Here is a 17,635-nt window from a genome sequence, read left to right as displayed (position 1 = left end):
ACCCAAACCTTCCCATTCCTCTATTGCTCAAGGATTCTGCGGCAGAAAGACTTTAAGTTTTGGTCTAGATTTACTCCACTTGATGCAAAACCTGCACTGCAGAGAAGTTCTGCAAAATCTAAGTGCAATTGTCAGTGAACCATTTAGAGCTCTATTTAAAGACATACCCACCAGGTGGTTTGCTGTTGCTGTTTTGTTATGCTTCACAAGGCATCTGCATCGAGAGATCTAATTTACTATGTGATGCTAAGTTTGGAATTTTCATTGTTGTCAATTGTTCTCTTAAAGCCTGACTCAGAGGACTGAAGTAGCCCGAACTGAACTGAGAACCGTTTCAAGAGGTGTCAGCTGTCTGCTATGTACTCATCCCACCTTCCTTGCAATTACTTGCTAGAGGGTTAAAAATCAAAAGCTATGATGTTAGATGCTTGTGATTTTCCAACTGGATTTCACCAAGACACATTACGTAAGTATTCGCAGCAGCAAATGAATAAAATCTAGTCCCTAAAAAGACAGACACTTACCTCCGCTTATCATTAAAGAAGTTTGGCTTCTCCGCCTGAACGATGACCACATCAAACAGGTCCCTCCAGTCTTTTCCAACAATATACCTCATCCCTTTGTCCCTAGAACAATATTTCAGCCAGGTTAGTCTAACACTGCAGGGATTAACTATTCTTGCAACTTTTTCTTTCGAATTTCCAGCTATCAAAATACAGGGAATACAGGAAGTGAGCCAGAAAGTAGCCAGGAATCACAGAAGAACTTACACAAAGCTACTGGGGCTATTGGTGATGAGAAACATCTTCTTGCCATGATCAGCCAGTTTGGCCAACACTGCACGGGTCTGCTCAGGGTAGCAGATGTACTTTTCTAAAGAGCAAGAGAAAAATGCACACAGAGTTTCAGGGTGAAGTCAGTCAATCTGCAAGCACTTCCTAAATGGGGTCCAGCACTGTCTAGGGCACTTGAGGGGAGAAAAGCCTTCAGGAAGCTTGGTTCGAGGCAGTATATCAGTACCCAGTGCATCAGTAACCAACACCCTGCCTCTTCAGTCTAAGTGGAAAAACCTAAGTGGCTGCAGCTACCAGCTCCTCTCCTTTCCAGTCAGGATTATGTCAAGTTCTGAGACAAAGGGCAGGGAGACATCTAAGGCGCCAGGATGCAAGGTCCCTGCACTGCACTCAGAAGAGGTACTACAGCCCCTGCTCAGCACCTGGAGTGAGAGTAAAGTGCCTGCGTAATTACATAGCAAAGGGAAAGGCTGATCTTCACGATAACGTCGTCCGGTACATACCAATATCTGCTTCAATTGCTCTGTACATGATTCCTTTGGTGTGCACGTCCCGAATTGAATCCTGTCAAAAGATACGTTTTTAATCAGTCAGAGTATAACTGAGACAGTCTGAGTAAGAGGCCAAGCGAAATGGCCTTCAGGATAATGTCTGTCTGCAGAAGCCTGGCAACCTAAGCACTAAATGAAATCTAAATTCTGGTCCATTTATCACAGGTGGCCCCTGGGAAGAAACTTAAGTTGCCATGGTGATAGCAGCAGTTTCCAGTGCAATTTTCAAAAAAGCCACTTGGAGGAGGTAATTTGTATGAACAATTCTGAATAAAGTCCCACAGGATAAATAGTCATTTATATGCAGTATCATGATCAAATAATTCCAGGTCATCTGAACAAAAGGGAATTATTGCTCTTTTCATCTTTGCACCCTTCCCTGGACCCCAGCAGCAGGTTCTGTTGGGCAGAGAACAATGATAGGATCCTCCTCTCTTCAGTGCTACCAAAGGGGTAAGGAACTGTCAAGGATCTTGGAACTCGGGCAGAGATGTGGTCCAGCCGGCAGACGTGAGGAAAAGCCACTGGCAGGTGTCATGCCTGGCAGGTCTCAGAGCACAGCCCCGCTCTCAGGTAGCTCTAAGCGAGTCCACTACATAGATGGGCACTCCTGGAGGCACATGGAAACTTTCTGGAGTCTGTAGCAGGGGACTGGACTGAAGAAAAACTGGGCCACAAGCCTTAGAAAATTGGTAGGTGCTTAACGTCGGGAATGAGCACCTCTGGACTGTAAACTCAACCTCACTTATCTTCCACCACAGGCCTGTTTCAACTGCGCATCGGCAGAAGGCAGTGGTTAAGAGCAAGCCGGAGCCCAGCCTCCTGGCCTGAAATGCAGGCTCTGCTACTTACTAGCTGGATGTCCTTGGGCAAGTTACTCAACCTCTCTGTGCCTCAATTTCTCTATCTGTAAAAGGAAGGTGATAAGAGCTCAGGGCATTCTTCTGAGGATTTAATTAGTTAATATGCATAAAGCGTTCAGAAAAATAGTGCCTGGAACACAGTAAACTCTACATGTGTGTTCACTATTAGTGGTAGTAATACTTCATAGTAAAAACTGAACTTTCTAGTAAACATCTTTCCTCATGAATACTAAGGGTTACATAACTACCAGTGATTCTTAAAGATGAAGTATTTGTGTGAGCAAAACAGAGAACCAAAACTAAATATTTAAATTTAGTTCAAATAACACCAGACTGATATTGAGAAACTGTTCATTCATTCGATATCTTCTTAAAACCCATGATTCAGGGCAGTCAATACTTAAAATTAGTCATGAACACATAATAAAAACACTGTAGTATGTACATATGGATCTTTTAAAAATACAGATATTTAAATAATAGATGCTTAGAAATATGTATTAAAAGTATATATTAAATAAGCAATATATAAACATATTTTTAAGTACTGAAAAAAGTTCAGACAGCTTAAAGAATATATCTATAGACACATGTGAATATGAATGTAAATTAAAATACATAAACACAAAGTCATGTAAATGATGTGTGTATGTACGCACATGGAAATCCAGATAGCAAGTACCCTCTTCTTTTAACAACCAATTTGACTCACTTCCAATTCTCCTAACATAACATCTTTCTTAGGATTTTTCAGGGTTAAACCACAAATAAAAGAGATCCCAAGCAAAGGATGATTTCAAAGACCCAGCCGACAGGGGAGGCCAGGGATTCTGTTACTTCTGCTGAGCAGCTAGAAGAGCTGCAGCGTCATGGCACCCCACGTCCACACCACCTTGACGTCTTTGTACAGGTGCACGGGCTCATAGTCAATGTTGTTCTTCAGAAAGTACTCGTTCACACAGGACAGCAGGGTCATCTCAGGCAGGGAGAAGATGTCCATGAACTGCTTCATGGTGTTTCCGTGGGAACTCTGCAGGCAGGGAGGAAGGCTTCAGCAAGGGAGCCAACACCACAGTAGACTTTACATTCACCCAGGGGATTCTGGTCGTCAACATCTGGCTCCCTCCCCACAAGGAAAGGAAAATTCTAATAATGAAAAAGTAAAAACATTCACCTTGCTTCTTTTCATTCACGGCAGAGCTGACGTCTCACTCTAAGTGTAAGTGGGATTTCCAAGGAAATGCCCTGATTCCCCCCCAAAAGTCTAACCACCCTTCCCCTCCCTCTCCTTTGGCTCCATCCATCTTAAAGCTCACACGCTTTCATCACACACAGAGGAAAGCCAGCAAATTGATTCTTGCCCATGGAATGGCATAAAAAGCCACTAACTCTCCTAAATTTGAGCACCACAGCCCACATGGGAGTTTGGAAAAGAGCCTTTCTCTGAACACCTGTGATTTATAAGACTAAGTTTACCAGCTGATTGGACATCTTCACTGCATTTTGATCATGCAAATAAGAGCGCATCTAATAGTACAAGAAGCAGAAATTCGGAGAGCAAAGAGGACCACAAAAGTTAGAAAAGCAGAGGTTTCCCTTTGGCACAAAGTGACGTGCTGCCCTTAATCTCAGGGGAGGCAACAGCTGCTGTACAATAGCCCCCAGTGACTTAATCCAGAAAGTGGGGACACACACGGGGAGATGGTGGCAAGCGAGGGGGTACAAGGAAGGTATACAGAGCCTTCACCAGGTAGGGGGGAAAGGGCTGAGAAAGGAGAAGCATGGAAGAACCCAGGAGAGACCCTAACACACCCATCTCTCTCAAATCGAGGGTCTCTCAAAACACAACCCCAAATGTCCTTGCTGATTCCCTATAAGCAGAGAGCCTAGTAGGTCAAGATCCTAAAGTTACCAGGCCACGTTTCGAAAAGGAAAAAGACAGGCTGCTTGAATTAAATAAATAATTTCTCGTTACCTTCCCATAAAAGTCGCTCATCTGTTCCAAAGGCACGTGGGAGCCCTCGTACATTTCAATGACTTCCTCGTCAGGGACCACGCTGAGGCCTCTGAGAAAATCACAGGCGGCAGTGATTTTGATCAGTGAAATAATGACTCCATTATTTGTTCTTAATTCTCTCAATGTTTTTGCATTCGCAAAGTTACTGGAGAATAACTGGCTCAGTAAGCATACAGCACTCTCAATAATAAAAATACAGCCGTGGTAAAACCGATGACTTTGTGGCATTACGACTAGGGAGTTAACACAAAGATTATGGAACCTGTGTTCAGAAAAAACTGTCACACATTTAACTGCCTGTAACACAGGCAGTTAGCATCAGCTAGAGAGAGCAACAGTTTTCAGACCTCTGACAACTACTGGCATTTTTCAACTGAAACGCAAGACGCTGCCGTCACAAAGAGGCAGGAGGTGCCACCGGTAGCTGCTATAAATAACAGGCATGCTGCTGCTACTATCACTACTACCATTCTACTGGTAATGAGAGCAGGAAAAATAATAGCTAATACCACGTGGCCCCTGCTGAATGCCAGAAATGAATTCCACGTACTCATTCACTTAATTCGCAGCAATCTTGGGAGGGAGGCACTATTATTCTTCCCATTTTCCGGCAGAAGCCACCAAGGCACAGAAAGGTCACAGACCTTGCCCAAGGTCACCAAAGTAGAAAGCGGTGGGTCAGGACTGGGTCCCAGGCTCTTCAACCACCACGTCACACGGCTTCCCTCAACAAGGTACATGGCCTCCTCATGACCTGCTTTGGGGTGAGTCTTGGGGTTGTTTTTTTTTTTTTAATGTTTTTAATACATTAGGGAGACAGAGGCTGGTCTGTCCCCATCATCCTCCTGCCCTCTGATACCCTACCTTAAGAAGGTGGGCGCTGAGGCAGAAAAAGTCATACACCAGGCTCCAGTGGACTATACCACGTCAGGATGCCTGACACCACCTCCGGGAGGAAGGACCCCAAATGCTGCAACACGCTGAAGGCCAGTTGCCCCATGTGTAAAAAGTCAAGGTAACGTCCCCCATCTGCCTGCTTCCAGGAGCCGCAACAGAATCTGTAAGTGCATCCAAGTCCTCCAAAGAGAGGGAAAAAAGGACTGTGGAGCCTGACTGGCCGGGACTCCACCCGTCTCTGGTACCCATGCTGTGAGCAGGTGATCCCACGTGGGTTTCATGGTCTCAGACTTCCTCACCTGGAATAGCCGCTCTAGAGAACTGTGCAGGGGAATATCTGTCCCCCACCCCTGCTCTAGAGGAGGAGGCAGCTGAGACACACACACCAATGGTGAGGAAACCACAGAGTGAACGATGGAGACACCAGTTACTAATACACACAAGTTGCTTATCACACTTGGCCAATATTAAACTACGTATAAAACATAATTTACACGTGACGTGTAACTTTAATGGAAATATCACTTCAGCCTCTTTCCTCCATTCTCTACCCTTATCTTAATTTTAAAAATAGCCAAGGGGATTCATTGATATTTTGCTTCAGATCTTGATTAACCTGAAACAACTACTGGCCTCTGAAAACAAAAGAGCACTGGACTTCCCTTTATCTTTGCTCCAGAAATCAGATAAGACACTGGGACTAAACCAGATCATTCTAGACAGTGACCTTGGAAGACAGCTCTGGCTACCGCGGCAGCAGTCAGCAGTGAACACCCCTAAGGCTCTGACACCTAGAAAGGGAATAGACAAAGTAAAGGGATTCTGCCGGGGGAGTTATTTTTCTGTCCCCACCCTAGGGGCTGCCTGGTCCTTCGGAAGCCACTGCCACCTCTAAGACACGTTCACGGGCCCGTGGCCACAAGAGCTGCATCTTTAAGGCCCACGTAGCCAAATGCCAGCTCAAAACATGCAGACAGAGCAGCACACAGACCTGCCGCACCCGAATGCGGCCTAAACCAGCACTGAAATCAGAATAAAACTCTACGTGGCCCTGTGTGCATCACAGAGATAGAAAGGGTAGGAGCACAGACCTGAAAGAGTCTGCCCCAGGTTCAAATCCCTGCTCCCTCACCTGCTGGGGGGATGACCTAGACCAGGAACAAGTAATTTAACCTCTTTGGGTGTCAGTGTCATTTTTTTAAAGGGGGGCGGGGGCCATAGCAGTACCCACCTCCTGGTGGTACCTACTGAGAAGATTAAATGAGCTGCTATAAACAGAACGGCACCCGGTATATGGTAAGTACTATCCAAGTTCTGCTGCTGTGACTACGATGGGAACAATCCTAGCTTTTCACAAGGTTCCCAGTGAAAATCTGAAAACATGGGTATGAAACAGGACTACGGCGGGGAGCCAGCCCGCCCCTTGGCCCAGCGGCGCTCAGACACACAGCCCACATACAGTGGGAAAGCCGGCCCGATGCAGCGACCCTGCGGGGATCAGAGAGGGACAAGGCTGAGACACAAGCATTCTTCCCCGCCATCTGCTCATTCGTTACCCCTTTGGAGGGTAGAGAGGAGAGAAGTGACATTTTTGCCTGCCTATGCTGTTCCAAGCATGCTCTAGTCCAAATGACCGGCCGCCCTGGAGGTGGGTGCTGGAATCATGCCCATTTTACAGAGGAGTAAACACCAAGGCTTTGAGCAGGTCGATAACTGGCTCGAGGCCGCACACACGTGAGCAGTGGGGCTGGGGTTCACACTCAGGAAGTGGGACTCCAGAGCCACACACACACCCCTGCTGCTTTGGCTACCACACCCCCTCTCAGCCCCGAGGCCCCAGCGACCTTCCCAGGACCTCAACCTGAGCACTCCTTCCCCTTTAAATGTCTCAGAAGCTCCTCCAGCCTAGCCCTGTCCACACCCCTAATGCAACGGATGATTTATCCACAAAAGAAGGAACAAGATAATTAGGAGCCACAGGATGGGGCGGACCACAGGAGAGGAAGACCCTGTCAGGCTGAGAGGGTGAGGAGAGGCCGCAACACCAGTCAGCCATGCAGAAGGATGGGTGAGATTTCAAGAAGCAGAGGAGAAGGAAAACCACATCCTGGGAGAACACCAGCCTGAACAGATGCCGAGCAGTGCGAAAGGAGAACTCGGAGGAAAGGAATGTCTGTGTTGTTGCACCTGCCCGGCATCTGCTCCCTGAGACTGGCTGAAACTGCTGGGAAGAGAAACTCCCCTTCCCCCCTTGACCTGGAGCTGGGGCTGGAAGCCTGGTACTGCCAGGGGTCACCACGCGGAGGGGCCTGCTGTGAGCTAAGCCGGAGAGAAGGAACGCCAAGAGACGGAAAGAGTACTGACAACAACTACCTGGCCCCCTGGAGCCAGCTACACCTGCAACAAGCTCTGTCCCTAGACTACACAACTAGTGAGCCCAAACTGGGGTTTTTTAAAAGCCAGTTTGAGTTGGGTGTCAGTCACTTGCCACCAAGAGTCTTAACCAATCCAGGAAGTAAAGGAGGTGTGTATGGCAGAAGAGGAAGCTAAGGGTTTTAGAGAAGGTTGATGGAAAATTTAAGAGATGTGGGCTGTATCCTTCAGACAGTGGGGAGCCATCCAGGATTTCAGAATAGAGAGGGGTTGTTGAAGGCAATGCTTTAGGTAGATCAGTCTAGCAACTACGTCCAGGATGGACTGCACTGCAGAATACCACAGAGCCCAGGAGAGATGGGATAAGCGACTGAGTCCAGGAGCAGAGGGTAGAAACATAATTGGAGGGACAGATTTGAAAGATCTGCCGAGGACTTCCAGTTAACCCTCATACATTCAGAAATGCCTGCTGTACACAGGCCAAGAGCACAGACTCTGGAGCCAGACTGTCTGGGTCTGAATTCTACTTCTGTGTGGCCTTGGGCAAGTTACCTATTAACATCTCTGGGACCAATAATAGTACCTACCTTATAAGATTATTTGGAAGATCATATGAGCTAACTCAAAACCTTTATGGCAGTATCCGCCTCACTGCAAAACTCAATATTTGTTAGTTGCTATTTATTATTACTAAGATTATTATTCTCGTCACCACCACCACCTCTTCTCCCTCTTGAAACACCATTAAAATGACAGCAAAAGAACAAACTGCTCAAAATCAAAGGAAACGAGTGCAAAGACACCAGCAGATAAGACATTTCAACATGGTTTTGGAAAACAAACAGTTGGTGAGAAGGAGGCACCTGACTGAGCAACATTGAGAACGGGGCCTGCAAGGGGACACCAACGAGAGGAACTGATGAACGAACACAGATCCCCAGAATCAGCCGTATCCAGCGCCAAGAAGCTACTGGAGGATGTGCTCCAGCAAAATGAGGCAGTAAAGCCAGAAAGAGGAAGAGGTGGGAACCAGGAAACAAGGAAAGTAGCAAATGGAAGTCCCAGAATGAACAATCAGAGTAGATGAGAGCAGGAGGAGGTAGTCAAAAAAAAAAGTAACTGAGACATTATGTAACACATGTGAATTGTGAGGAAATAAGTAGATGCTGGATATCTGTGATGGAACATTAAGGAAAAAACTAGAGATACCTAGCTAGAAAACTAAGGAAATAAAAAATGAGGTTATTAGTAAACCTAAAAACCAAGCACTGTAAAAGAAGACGATCTCAGTGCGCTACTTGGCTTAAGAATGAACAAGACCTACAGAGTCATAATGCAAACGGTGAAACAATCAGAGAGAGATCTCAACAGGGTTAGGAGGATGAGGCTGGAGAAGCGGGTGCGTGCGCAGGAGAGCCAACTCCTCAGCCCTCACAGCAGGGACAATGTCCAGAATTAATACATTAGGAAACAGAAGTGTAAGCACATTTAGAAACAGAAAGACAAATACCAAATATATACGTAAATACAAACCACACTCCTAAATCCCACCCACAAATTTAAGAATTAGAAAAGGCAAAACCCTTCATTTCAAAGTTACAAAGATTTCTCACTGAGCTCAGTACTTCTACTAATTCTATCAATAATAAACAGGAGGGCTTCCCTGGTGGCGCAGTGGTTGAGAGTCTGCCTGCCGACGCAGGGGACACGGGTTCGTGCCCCAGTTTGGGAAGATCCCACATGCCGCGGAGCGGCTGGGCCCGTGAGCCACGGCCGCTGGGCCTGCGCGTCCGGAGCCTGTGCTCCGCAACGGGAGAGGCCACAACAGTGAGTGAGAGGCCCGTGTACCGCAAAAAAATAAATAATAAATAAATAAACAGGAGGAAAATGGTCTTAATATCCAAACTGCTCAATTACCATGGTGGGAACAACCACCTGTCCCCACCATCCCTCCACATCCACACCTCTGCAGGACCCGCACTCAGGTGGCCACCATCGCCTCTGGAGAGCCCGTCCTCCCCAGAGTCCTCCAAAGTGCTCCATAATGGCTGAGCACACGTCCATCATCACCTGGGTCACCGTGGACTGCACTCACTGGTCTACCTGTGTGGCTTCCAACCTACATACCGAGCTCCTTGAAGACATCCTCGCAAGCCAAACCATTAGCATCTAACATGGTAGTGGCCTGATCAATGTTCCTGAAGGAGGGAGGGAGTGGGGGAATGAGTGAATGATTCACAGGTACACACACTGCAGCCCTCCCATCACTAAACACTCAGGGGGTCTTGAAACCCAAAGCCACATGGTTACTTCGGGTAAATTACATTAACTTCCTCTCACGCTTACCTGTAGACAGTTCCCAGCTGTATGTAATGAAAAGCATCGATCTTCATCAAGACTGCCTTCAAAAACACAAGCACACACACAGGTAAATGACGCACAAGAATTTGCATATTTAATGAAAATGCCAGGTGTCATCATAAATCCTATCAACATCAAGTTGTCTTAAACAAAGAAGCAGCCTGTATGTTTCTGAAAGGTTTGCTTGCCGAGTTCCTCATTAAGGAAACGGCCTGTCTGCAAAAAAAGGTATGATAACCACCTTGTCCTCATAATGTTGAAAATGAATGACTATTGGAAATAAGCAAGTATCTCCCAGTGGCTAAATGCATTCATGCTCTTCCAATACAGTCTCTTGAAAAAGACTTCATCCAAAGATGTTTTGGATAATTTAGTTCTTCAGCCCCAAAGAACAAAATTTAAAATCAATTTACACGTTCAGCAAAGAAAAGCATCAAGAGTACATTTGACTCCCGAGCACGTGTAACTGTAGAAAAGGATGAGAATTCAACCTACCCGCTGCACGTCATAATGCAGTCCACGGATTGCAAAGTTTGGGTCATACTCATACTTCCTGATTTCCACGGGATACTAAGAAGGAAGAAAGGAACCGGTTTTAGCTAGTGACGTACTAAGTTCAAGACAGCATCCACACTTGGCCCCTGTACGAAGGCTGAGATGGCTCGTGCACTTGGGTGGGAAGCTGGGGTCAGAAAGGACAGGCCACAGCTTGCCCTCTGCTTCCAGACCAAGCGCTGCCAGGCCACAGAGCACCCCTTCTGCCCTACTTCTCTGGCCTTAACTCTCCCCTGTCCTCAGCTGCAGGGACCCCTCAGCCGTCGGTACAGCCTTCCTCCCACTCGGGCCAGAGACACCCTCTCTCGGCACCCGGCTCCCGGGTACAGCTCCAACCCTGGTTCAGAACACACGGCCTGGCTCCCCTGCTATTTCCTAATCATTAACCTGTCCCTCCTACTACACAAAAGTCCCAATCCCCTCCTTATCCACTGCACCCGGCATCCAAGTCCTTCCCTCTCTCCCGAGATCTCAGAATTGGAACACCAGTTACCTCGCTGGTAGCACCGACGTACCGAGCACACTGTCTGCTGCTCGGCACAGCTGGCCCCACCATGCCCATTTGACAGATGGGACCTCAGAGGCTCCGGGTGAAACAACCTGGCCTGGGCCACACAGCACGGAGCGTGGTGAGGCGGGGGGTCAGGCTCTCCCCACTGCCCCTGCCCTCAGAGCGTGCACCCGCGGGCCAGAATATCAACTTCTGAGACTAGGGAGGCTGTGTCCCCAGGATCTCCCAATCACGATGCGAACTGCTTACGTAAAAAACCTACACAACTGTCAACGGGCACAGGAAACCCCTCTACATGGCTGCACAGCTACCTCCCAGTGCACGGCCAGGGTCACGCGTGTGCAAGAACATCTCCTGGAACCACCAGGCTGACCCGCATGCGGCAAGTTTCCCGGCCAAGCTGCCCAAAGCGCTGAGTCAAATGTCACATTCGGGCTCATTTATCTAACACCTGCCACGTGTGCCAAGGAATCACTCAGTGCTATCTCCCTCCTGCGCAGAAGGGTATAGAGACAAAGTTCTCCAAAATCCACACAAAACATGAAGCCAAGGCAAAATGACCTGCATCAGGTGATTCCACACCAAGCACTATACACTCTCACTTAACAGTGGAATCCAATGAATACGTCAAGTATTTACTGAGCGCGTACTTTGTGCCAGGGCCTAGGAGTGTGGCAGTGAACAAAACTGACACTGTCAGGACTTCCCTGGCGGACCAGTGGTTAAGACTCCACGTTTCCACTGCAGGGGGCCCGGGTTCGATCCCTGGTTGGGGAACTAAGATCCCGCATGCCACGGGGCGCAGCTAAAAAAACCAAAAAAAACAACTGACACCGCCTCTGCCCCTAAGAAGTTTCCATTCTGTGGTGGGCAGGCGAACCACAAACATATCAACACATGGTACAGTGCCTCACAGTGATAAGTACTACAGAAAGAATGCAGTACAAGGGTTCAGAGATCTAGGAAAAAAAAAAAAAAAAATGAGAAGCAAGGCTTCGGGTTGCCCGGAGTCAGGCAGGAGGTCCCACCAGAGGAACTGGCAGGTGCAGGGGCCCGAAGGTTCAAGGAGCAGCGAGGCAGCTGGAGCAGAGCGAGGGCAGGGGGAGAGGACAGGAGGCTGGTGAGGAAGCCTGGAGCCCAGGAGCACTAGAGGCCTCTGCTGTCACTCCAAGTGTGATGGGAAGGCTCGAGGGGGCCTTGAGTCCAGGACCGAGATGACTCACGTCTGAAGGTTCACTCTCGCTGCCGAATGGAGAACAGACTAAGGGGCAAGAACAGAAGCCAGGGGACCAGTCAGGGGGCTACCGCACCATCGGGCGGGAGGTGATGGCGGCTTGGACCAGGGTGCAGGCAGCGGGGGAGGGGAGAAGTGGACAGAGGCAGGCAGGACACATTCTGAAGGAGTGAAAAGAGAGCTCACAGCTGTAGAGACTGACTTCCTCCCAAACGGTACAGTATGCGAAGGGAGGTAAGAGTAATTTTGTAGTGGAGAGACCTGGTAAACACTGCCTTAGCCAGATGGTCAAGGCCAGCATCGTCGGTGGTAAGTCATGTTGACAGGATGTGGTGAGAATGGAACTCTACCTCCATGGTCTTCCTCCCCAGATCCACAAGCCCAGTCTAACCATGAGAAAACAGGGGACAACGCCCAAGAGAAGGGCATGCTAAAATGTACTGACCAGGACTCTTCACAACCATCAAAGTCAACGATGGGTCACCAAAAACAAGGAACTTGTAAGAAACTGTCAGAGCCAAGAGAAACCTAAGGAGACGTGACACCTAAATGCAATGTGGTGTCCTGGACGGGATCCTGGACCAGGAAAAGGACGTGAGGTAAAAACTAAGGAAACCTGAAGCAAGTACAGACTTCCATCAATAACAATTCATTAATATCAGTTCCTCAGCTGTGATAAGTGCACCGAGGTAATGTAAAATGTTAACATTAGGGGAAACCAGTCATGGGGTGTACTCTCTGTATTACCTTTGCAACTTTTCTGTAACCCTAATACTCTTCTAAAAGGAAAAGTTTATTATAAAAAAAGAGACAGCATGTGCTGAGAGATCGGAGGTGGAACAGAGGTGAACTGAGGAGTAGAGGCTGGTGTTAGGCTTTGGATTTGAAAAACCGGGTGAACGTCGGTAACCATTAATAATCAGGAACACTGATGAGGGTGCAAATCTGGGAGGTGAAATTAAGAACTCTTCTAACACTGTCTTTCTATCCCTTGGGGCAGACGTACCGAATGAAAATACAGATACAGTTATTACCCAATATTTATTTCAATTTTTGTAAAAACTTATTCTCGTGAAAAAAAAAAGAGAAAGGGTAATTACGAAAGGGGTGGAACATTTACATTTGCTTTTGGGGAAGATGCTAAATTGCAAACTTACTGCTCTATTACTATGCATCTCAAAAGCAGATGTCTTTCATCTCCACAAGTACTTTTAGACTTCGGCAGGAAAAACTGGCACCAAACTCAATGCTTCCAACAGCGTCATGGAAGAATTATTTTCCAATCCAAAACAAGAGAAAAACCTGCGTTAGCATAACTGCCTCTATTAATATGCTTGATATAATTAGTGTTAGGACATACTTCTTTTATCAAAGCAACAAACAGACATAATGGGAATGAAATAAGTATCTTAAATCTAGAAGCTTTTCTAATCATAATGATTGTACCTTTTTCCCATCTATTTCATCTCCCTTTTCTCTCCAAAGTTCATAAATTTTTAATCGTCATGAATATTTTATTTTCATATGAACAACAAACCCACAGGGTAAAAGAAAAGGTGTTATTAATCCCACGAAAGGCAACGTGAACAAACAAGAGAGCATCTCTGCCTTGGAAATACACAAATCTAAGTTCAAATTCTGATTCTGCCTCCAGTGGTCTTGTGGCCTCGAACTACTAGCTGAACTCCGTAAGCCTCTGTAATACAGAGTGAATATCCATTTGCAGGGCTGTCACGCAGATCAGAAATAACAGTAGTAATAGCTAACCTGTACTGAGTGTATTCTATGTGCCAGGCATTTTACAGAAATTAACTCCTTCAATTATCACAATAACATGTGAGAAAAGTACTGTGCCCATTTCATAGAGGAAGAAACTGAGGCTCAGAGACATTAGGTCAGTTACTCGAGATTACCTAAGAAATAAGTGGTAAAAGCCAGGATTCAAACCCCAGCAGTCAGGCTCCAGAACCCGTGCTTTCGGCACTAAGCAGACCACCAACAGTTGGTGCTGTTAGTATAATGACCTTCGTTTTGTAAGTGGCATCAGTCACAGCAAACGTTGCAGATGACCTGGGATTAGAATGCCAGCACCAGTGCAAGAGCCCTTCCGGCTCGCTCTCCAATGGGGTGGAGAGATGGGATAAGCCGCCATATAGGAGGGCAAGAGCAGGACCACCTTGCCCTTATCCTGCTTCCATCCTCAAAGTGAAGGGAAAGGACCGTGGGTTAGACCGAAGAGAAGAGAGCCTCTTGAACAAATGGAGAAATGCAGCCGGATGGCAAGTGGCTAGATGGGTTTACATCTGATCAAGTGGCCATAACTAAAGAAAGCTCGGTGGCTGAATGGAATGTTATTTTTGGCAAGTGCCATTTCTGCATTTTGAATAAGGACAAATGAGTTTCTTTGTAAAGCCACTGATAACCAAAAGCTGAGGGGATCAGGAGATACACTGCACCAAACGGTGAGGATCCAAACAGCATTTATAAAGGTACGACACGCAGAACCAGGAAGGTGATGGGCTCCCTCTGCTCCACACCGGTCAGACCCCACCTGCAGTAACATCTTTAGTTCAGAGCCTCACGTTTGAGAGGGATAAACCAGAGCACACACAAGGGAGGGAGACCGAGACGACGAAAAGACGAGAAAAGACGCCAAACGAGAATGGTCGGGAAAACTAAGAATGACCCAACAGGTCAAAGAAGTCTTAGAGGGCATAATGGTCCCTATAACACCCAGCCCATTACTCAAATAGTCAAGTATAAAGCATCAGTTTTCATGATTTAGGTTTCTAGGTTACTCACACCCAACCTCCCCCACCCCCAGCCCACCTCTGTGGATAAACTCCTTCCAGATTCCACTGAAATATCACCTCCTTCGTTGTTTCCCCAATTCCCTCGGGCAGAGAAAGTCGTTCCAACCATCCTCTGCACACGCCTAGCTCTCTGTTCAGATGTCTGTAGGGCTCCACCAGGCAGAGGCTTCCTAATTTACCTGCCTACAGGATGGACTCCCCCACTAGACTGTTGGTTCTCCAAGGACAGCACCTGTATCCTACTCACCTTCATCCTCCCTGCTTCTATGACAGAGCTTAGCACAGAAGAGGACTGAGTAAAGGGAGAATGAACGCGTGAAGGGATGAATGAAGAGGAGGGATCAGTGGTAAAAGCTGCATGAAGGCAGAACTGTTCAACCCGTGGAAGAATCTCCCCAAATTCAGAACACCTGCACTCCAGGCACACTCCTCGGGATGCTGTCAGGGGTTCTCAAAGGGGACTGGTCCAGACGACCTCTGAGGATGCTTCTCACCCCGGTTCCTGAAACATGTACTCAAACTAGACTAGAGGAAACCACGTTTGGTTTTGAGTGTTTTCCTTCCTTCCTTATTATAAGCGCTCAACAACACTACACATCAAAAGACAGTCAAATATTCTTTAAGAACGCGATTCCGTTCAGTGATGAGAGGAAAACATTGCCCATGATTTCAAGAATTCCTTCCAACCAGAACTCAACAGTCTGCCACCGCATCAGGCTCTGGGAGAACCTACGTCACTGCTCCCTGAGAAAGGAGAGGGCAAACGTCCGCGGCTGAATCTCCACTAATGAGTAACCTGGGACAGTCTCTTTGTCAGAGACATCTAAAGATTCTTTATTAAACAAACAACTATCTTCCAGGTACAAAGTTTCAGTTAGGCAAGATAAATGAGTTCTGGAGATCTATTATATAGCATAGTACCTATAGCTAACAACATTGTATTGTATACTCAAAATTTGCTAAGTGGGTAGATCTTATGTTAAGCGTTCTTACCACACACACACACACACACACACACACACACACACACACAAATAACAATAATGATAATAAAGGGGACAGGAGGAAACTTTGGGAGGCGATGGATAGTTTATGACCTTGATGATGGTTTCACACTCTTATCCTGAACCTCAGCAAGTTATACACATTAAATACATATAGCCTTTCACATGTCAATCATATCTCAATAAAGTGGTTTTTTTAAAAAAAACTATCTTCCAGATGGAGTCATTTGGAACGGAACCAAATCTACTCATTCATTCAGCAACAATTTCCTAAGGGATGTCTATTGCGCCAGGCACGAGGCCAGGTCAGCTCACTGCTAGTCTTCAAACGCCAAAGGGGAAGGGGAGGAGGTCTGTGATGTCCCCATGCTCTTACCCTGTGTTCGTTGATGAGAAGGTCCCGAGCGGCATTAAATATGAGGGTGTGGAGGTGCTTGGAATAAAACACCAAGGTGTAATCATAATCAAAGCCATAGATTTCAATGTCCGACAGGCTCATCTCATTGTTTGAGAAGATGGCATCTGGATTCAACAAGTTGCTCATAATTGAAGGAACCAATTCTAGAAGTAAAGGGAAAAAATACGTTATACCCTATGATAAATAAAGGTTAGTATGATTTCGAAACGAAATGAGTAAATTAAAGTGCAAGTGTGATTAGCCTTCCCTTGAAAACATTACGCTAAGTGAAAGAAGCCAGTCACGAAGGACCACATATTGTATGATTCAATTTATAGGCTATGTCTCGACTAGGCAAATCCACTGAGTCAGAAAGTATCAATAGACTGGTGGTTGCCTAGAACTGGCGGATGGGGAGAAAGGGAATGACTGCTAATGGGCATAGAATTTCTTTTGGGGCTGATGAAAATGTTCTAAAATTGATTGTGGTGATGGCTGAACAGTTGTTTTGATTACACTAAAACCCACTGAATGGGAAACTTTAAGTGGGTGAATTGTATGGTATGTACATAACATCCTAATAAGACTGTTATAAAAAAAATATTTGCTTCAACATCACGAAAAGATTTGTTTTTGTTTAAAAAAGAATACACGCCAGTTAGAGATTTTAGAAGATAGAGAAACATGTAGATAATTAAATATCACCCACTGTAACATCACCCAGAAAAAAACTATTAACATTTCCTGTATTTGCCGCCCATATTGTTCTGTGTATGTAGTCTACATAGTTGACCTCACACGACATACACAGCTTTGTGCTCCACTCTAAATTTAATTTCCTATCATAATGTGTTCCATCATTACAGACTTTCTAAGAATATAAATTTAAATCATCATATAGGGCTTCCCTGGTGGCACAGTGGTTAAGAATCCACCTGCCAATGCAGGGGACGTGGGTTTGAGCCATGGTCCGGGAAGATCCCACATGCCGTGGAGCAACTGAGCCCGTGCGCCACAACTACCGAGCCTGCACTCTAGAGCCCGCAAGCCACAACTACTGAGCCCGCGCGCCTAGAGCCCGGGTTCCACAAGAGAAGCCACCGCAAAGAGAAGCCCGCGCACCGCAACGAAGAGTAGCCCCCGCTCGCCGCAACTAGAGAAAGCCCATGGGCAGCAACGAAGACCTGACACCGCCAAAAATAAATAAATAAACTATGTTTTTAAAAAAACCCATTATATAAGATTCTGGTATATTGTGCCACATC

General features: G+C 46.5%; 1 protein-coding gene across 3 annotated transcripts in view; it reads right to left on the bottom strand.

The window, feature by feature from the left end:
• NT5DC3 (5'-nucleotidase domain containing 3) overlaps window positions 1-16,538 on the bottom strand; it is a 37,393-nt gene extending 20,855 nt beyond the window's left edge. Inside the window, exons 1-8 of one of the 3 annotated variants that reach the window (XM_024732168.1) lie at window positions 16,350-16,538; window positions 10,352-10,426; window positions 9,842-9,897; window positions 4,184-4,274; window positions 3,101-3,238; window positions 1,298-1,358; window positions 771-873; window positions 525-626 (exon numbers count right to left, since the gene is read on the bottom strand). In XM_024732168.1, the coding sequence (XP_024587936.1) occupies window positions 525-626; window positions 771-873; window positions 1,298-1,358; window positions 3,101-3,238; window positions 4,184-4,274; window positions 9,842-9,897; window positions 10,352-10,426; window positions 16,350-16,517 (794 nt within the window). In that variant the 5' untranslated portion in view covers window positions 16,518-16,538. Of the gene's footprint in view, window positions 1-524; window positions 627-770; window positions 874-1,297; window positions 1,359-3,100; window positions 3,239-4,183; window positions 4,275-9,841; window positions 9,898-10,351; window positions 10,427-13,313; window positions 13,546-16,349 lie in introns of those variants that run through there. The other 2 variants (XM_024732166.1, XM_024732167.1) reach the window with 2 other exon arrangements.
• Between the last annotated feature and the right edge of the window lie 1,097 nt (window positions 16,539-17,635).

This window comes from Neophocaena asiaeorientalis, unplaced genomic scaffold (assembly GCF_003031525.2).
Source record: "Neophocaena asiaeorientalis asiaeorientalis breed wild unplaced genomic scaffold, Neophocaena_asiaeorientalis_V1.1 scaffold418, whole genome shotgun sequence".
In the NCBI taxonomy this organism is placed as follows: Eukaryota; Metazoa; Chordata; class Mammalia; order Artiodactyla; family Phocoenidae; genus Neophocaena; species Neophocaena asiaeorientalis.
This window is presented reverse-complemented; position numbering and strand designations above follow the sequence as displayed.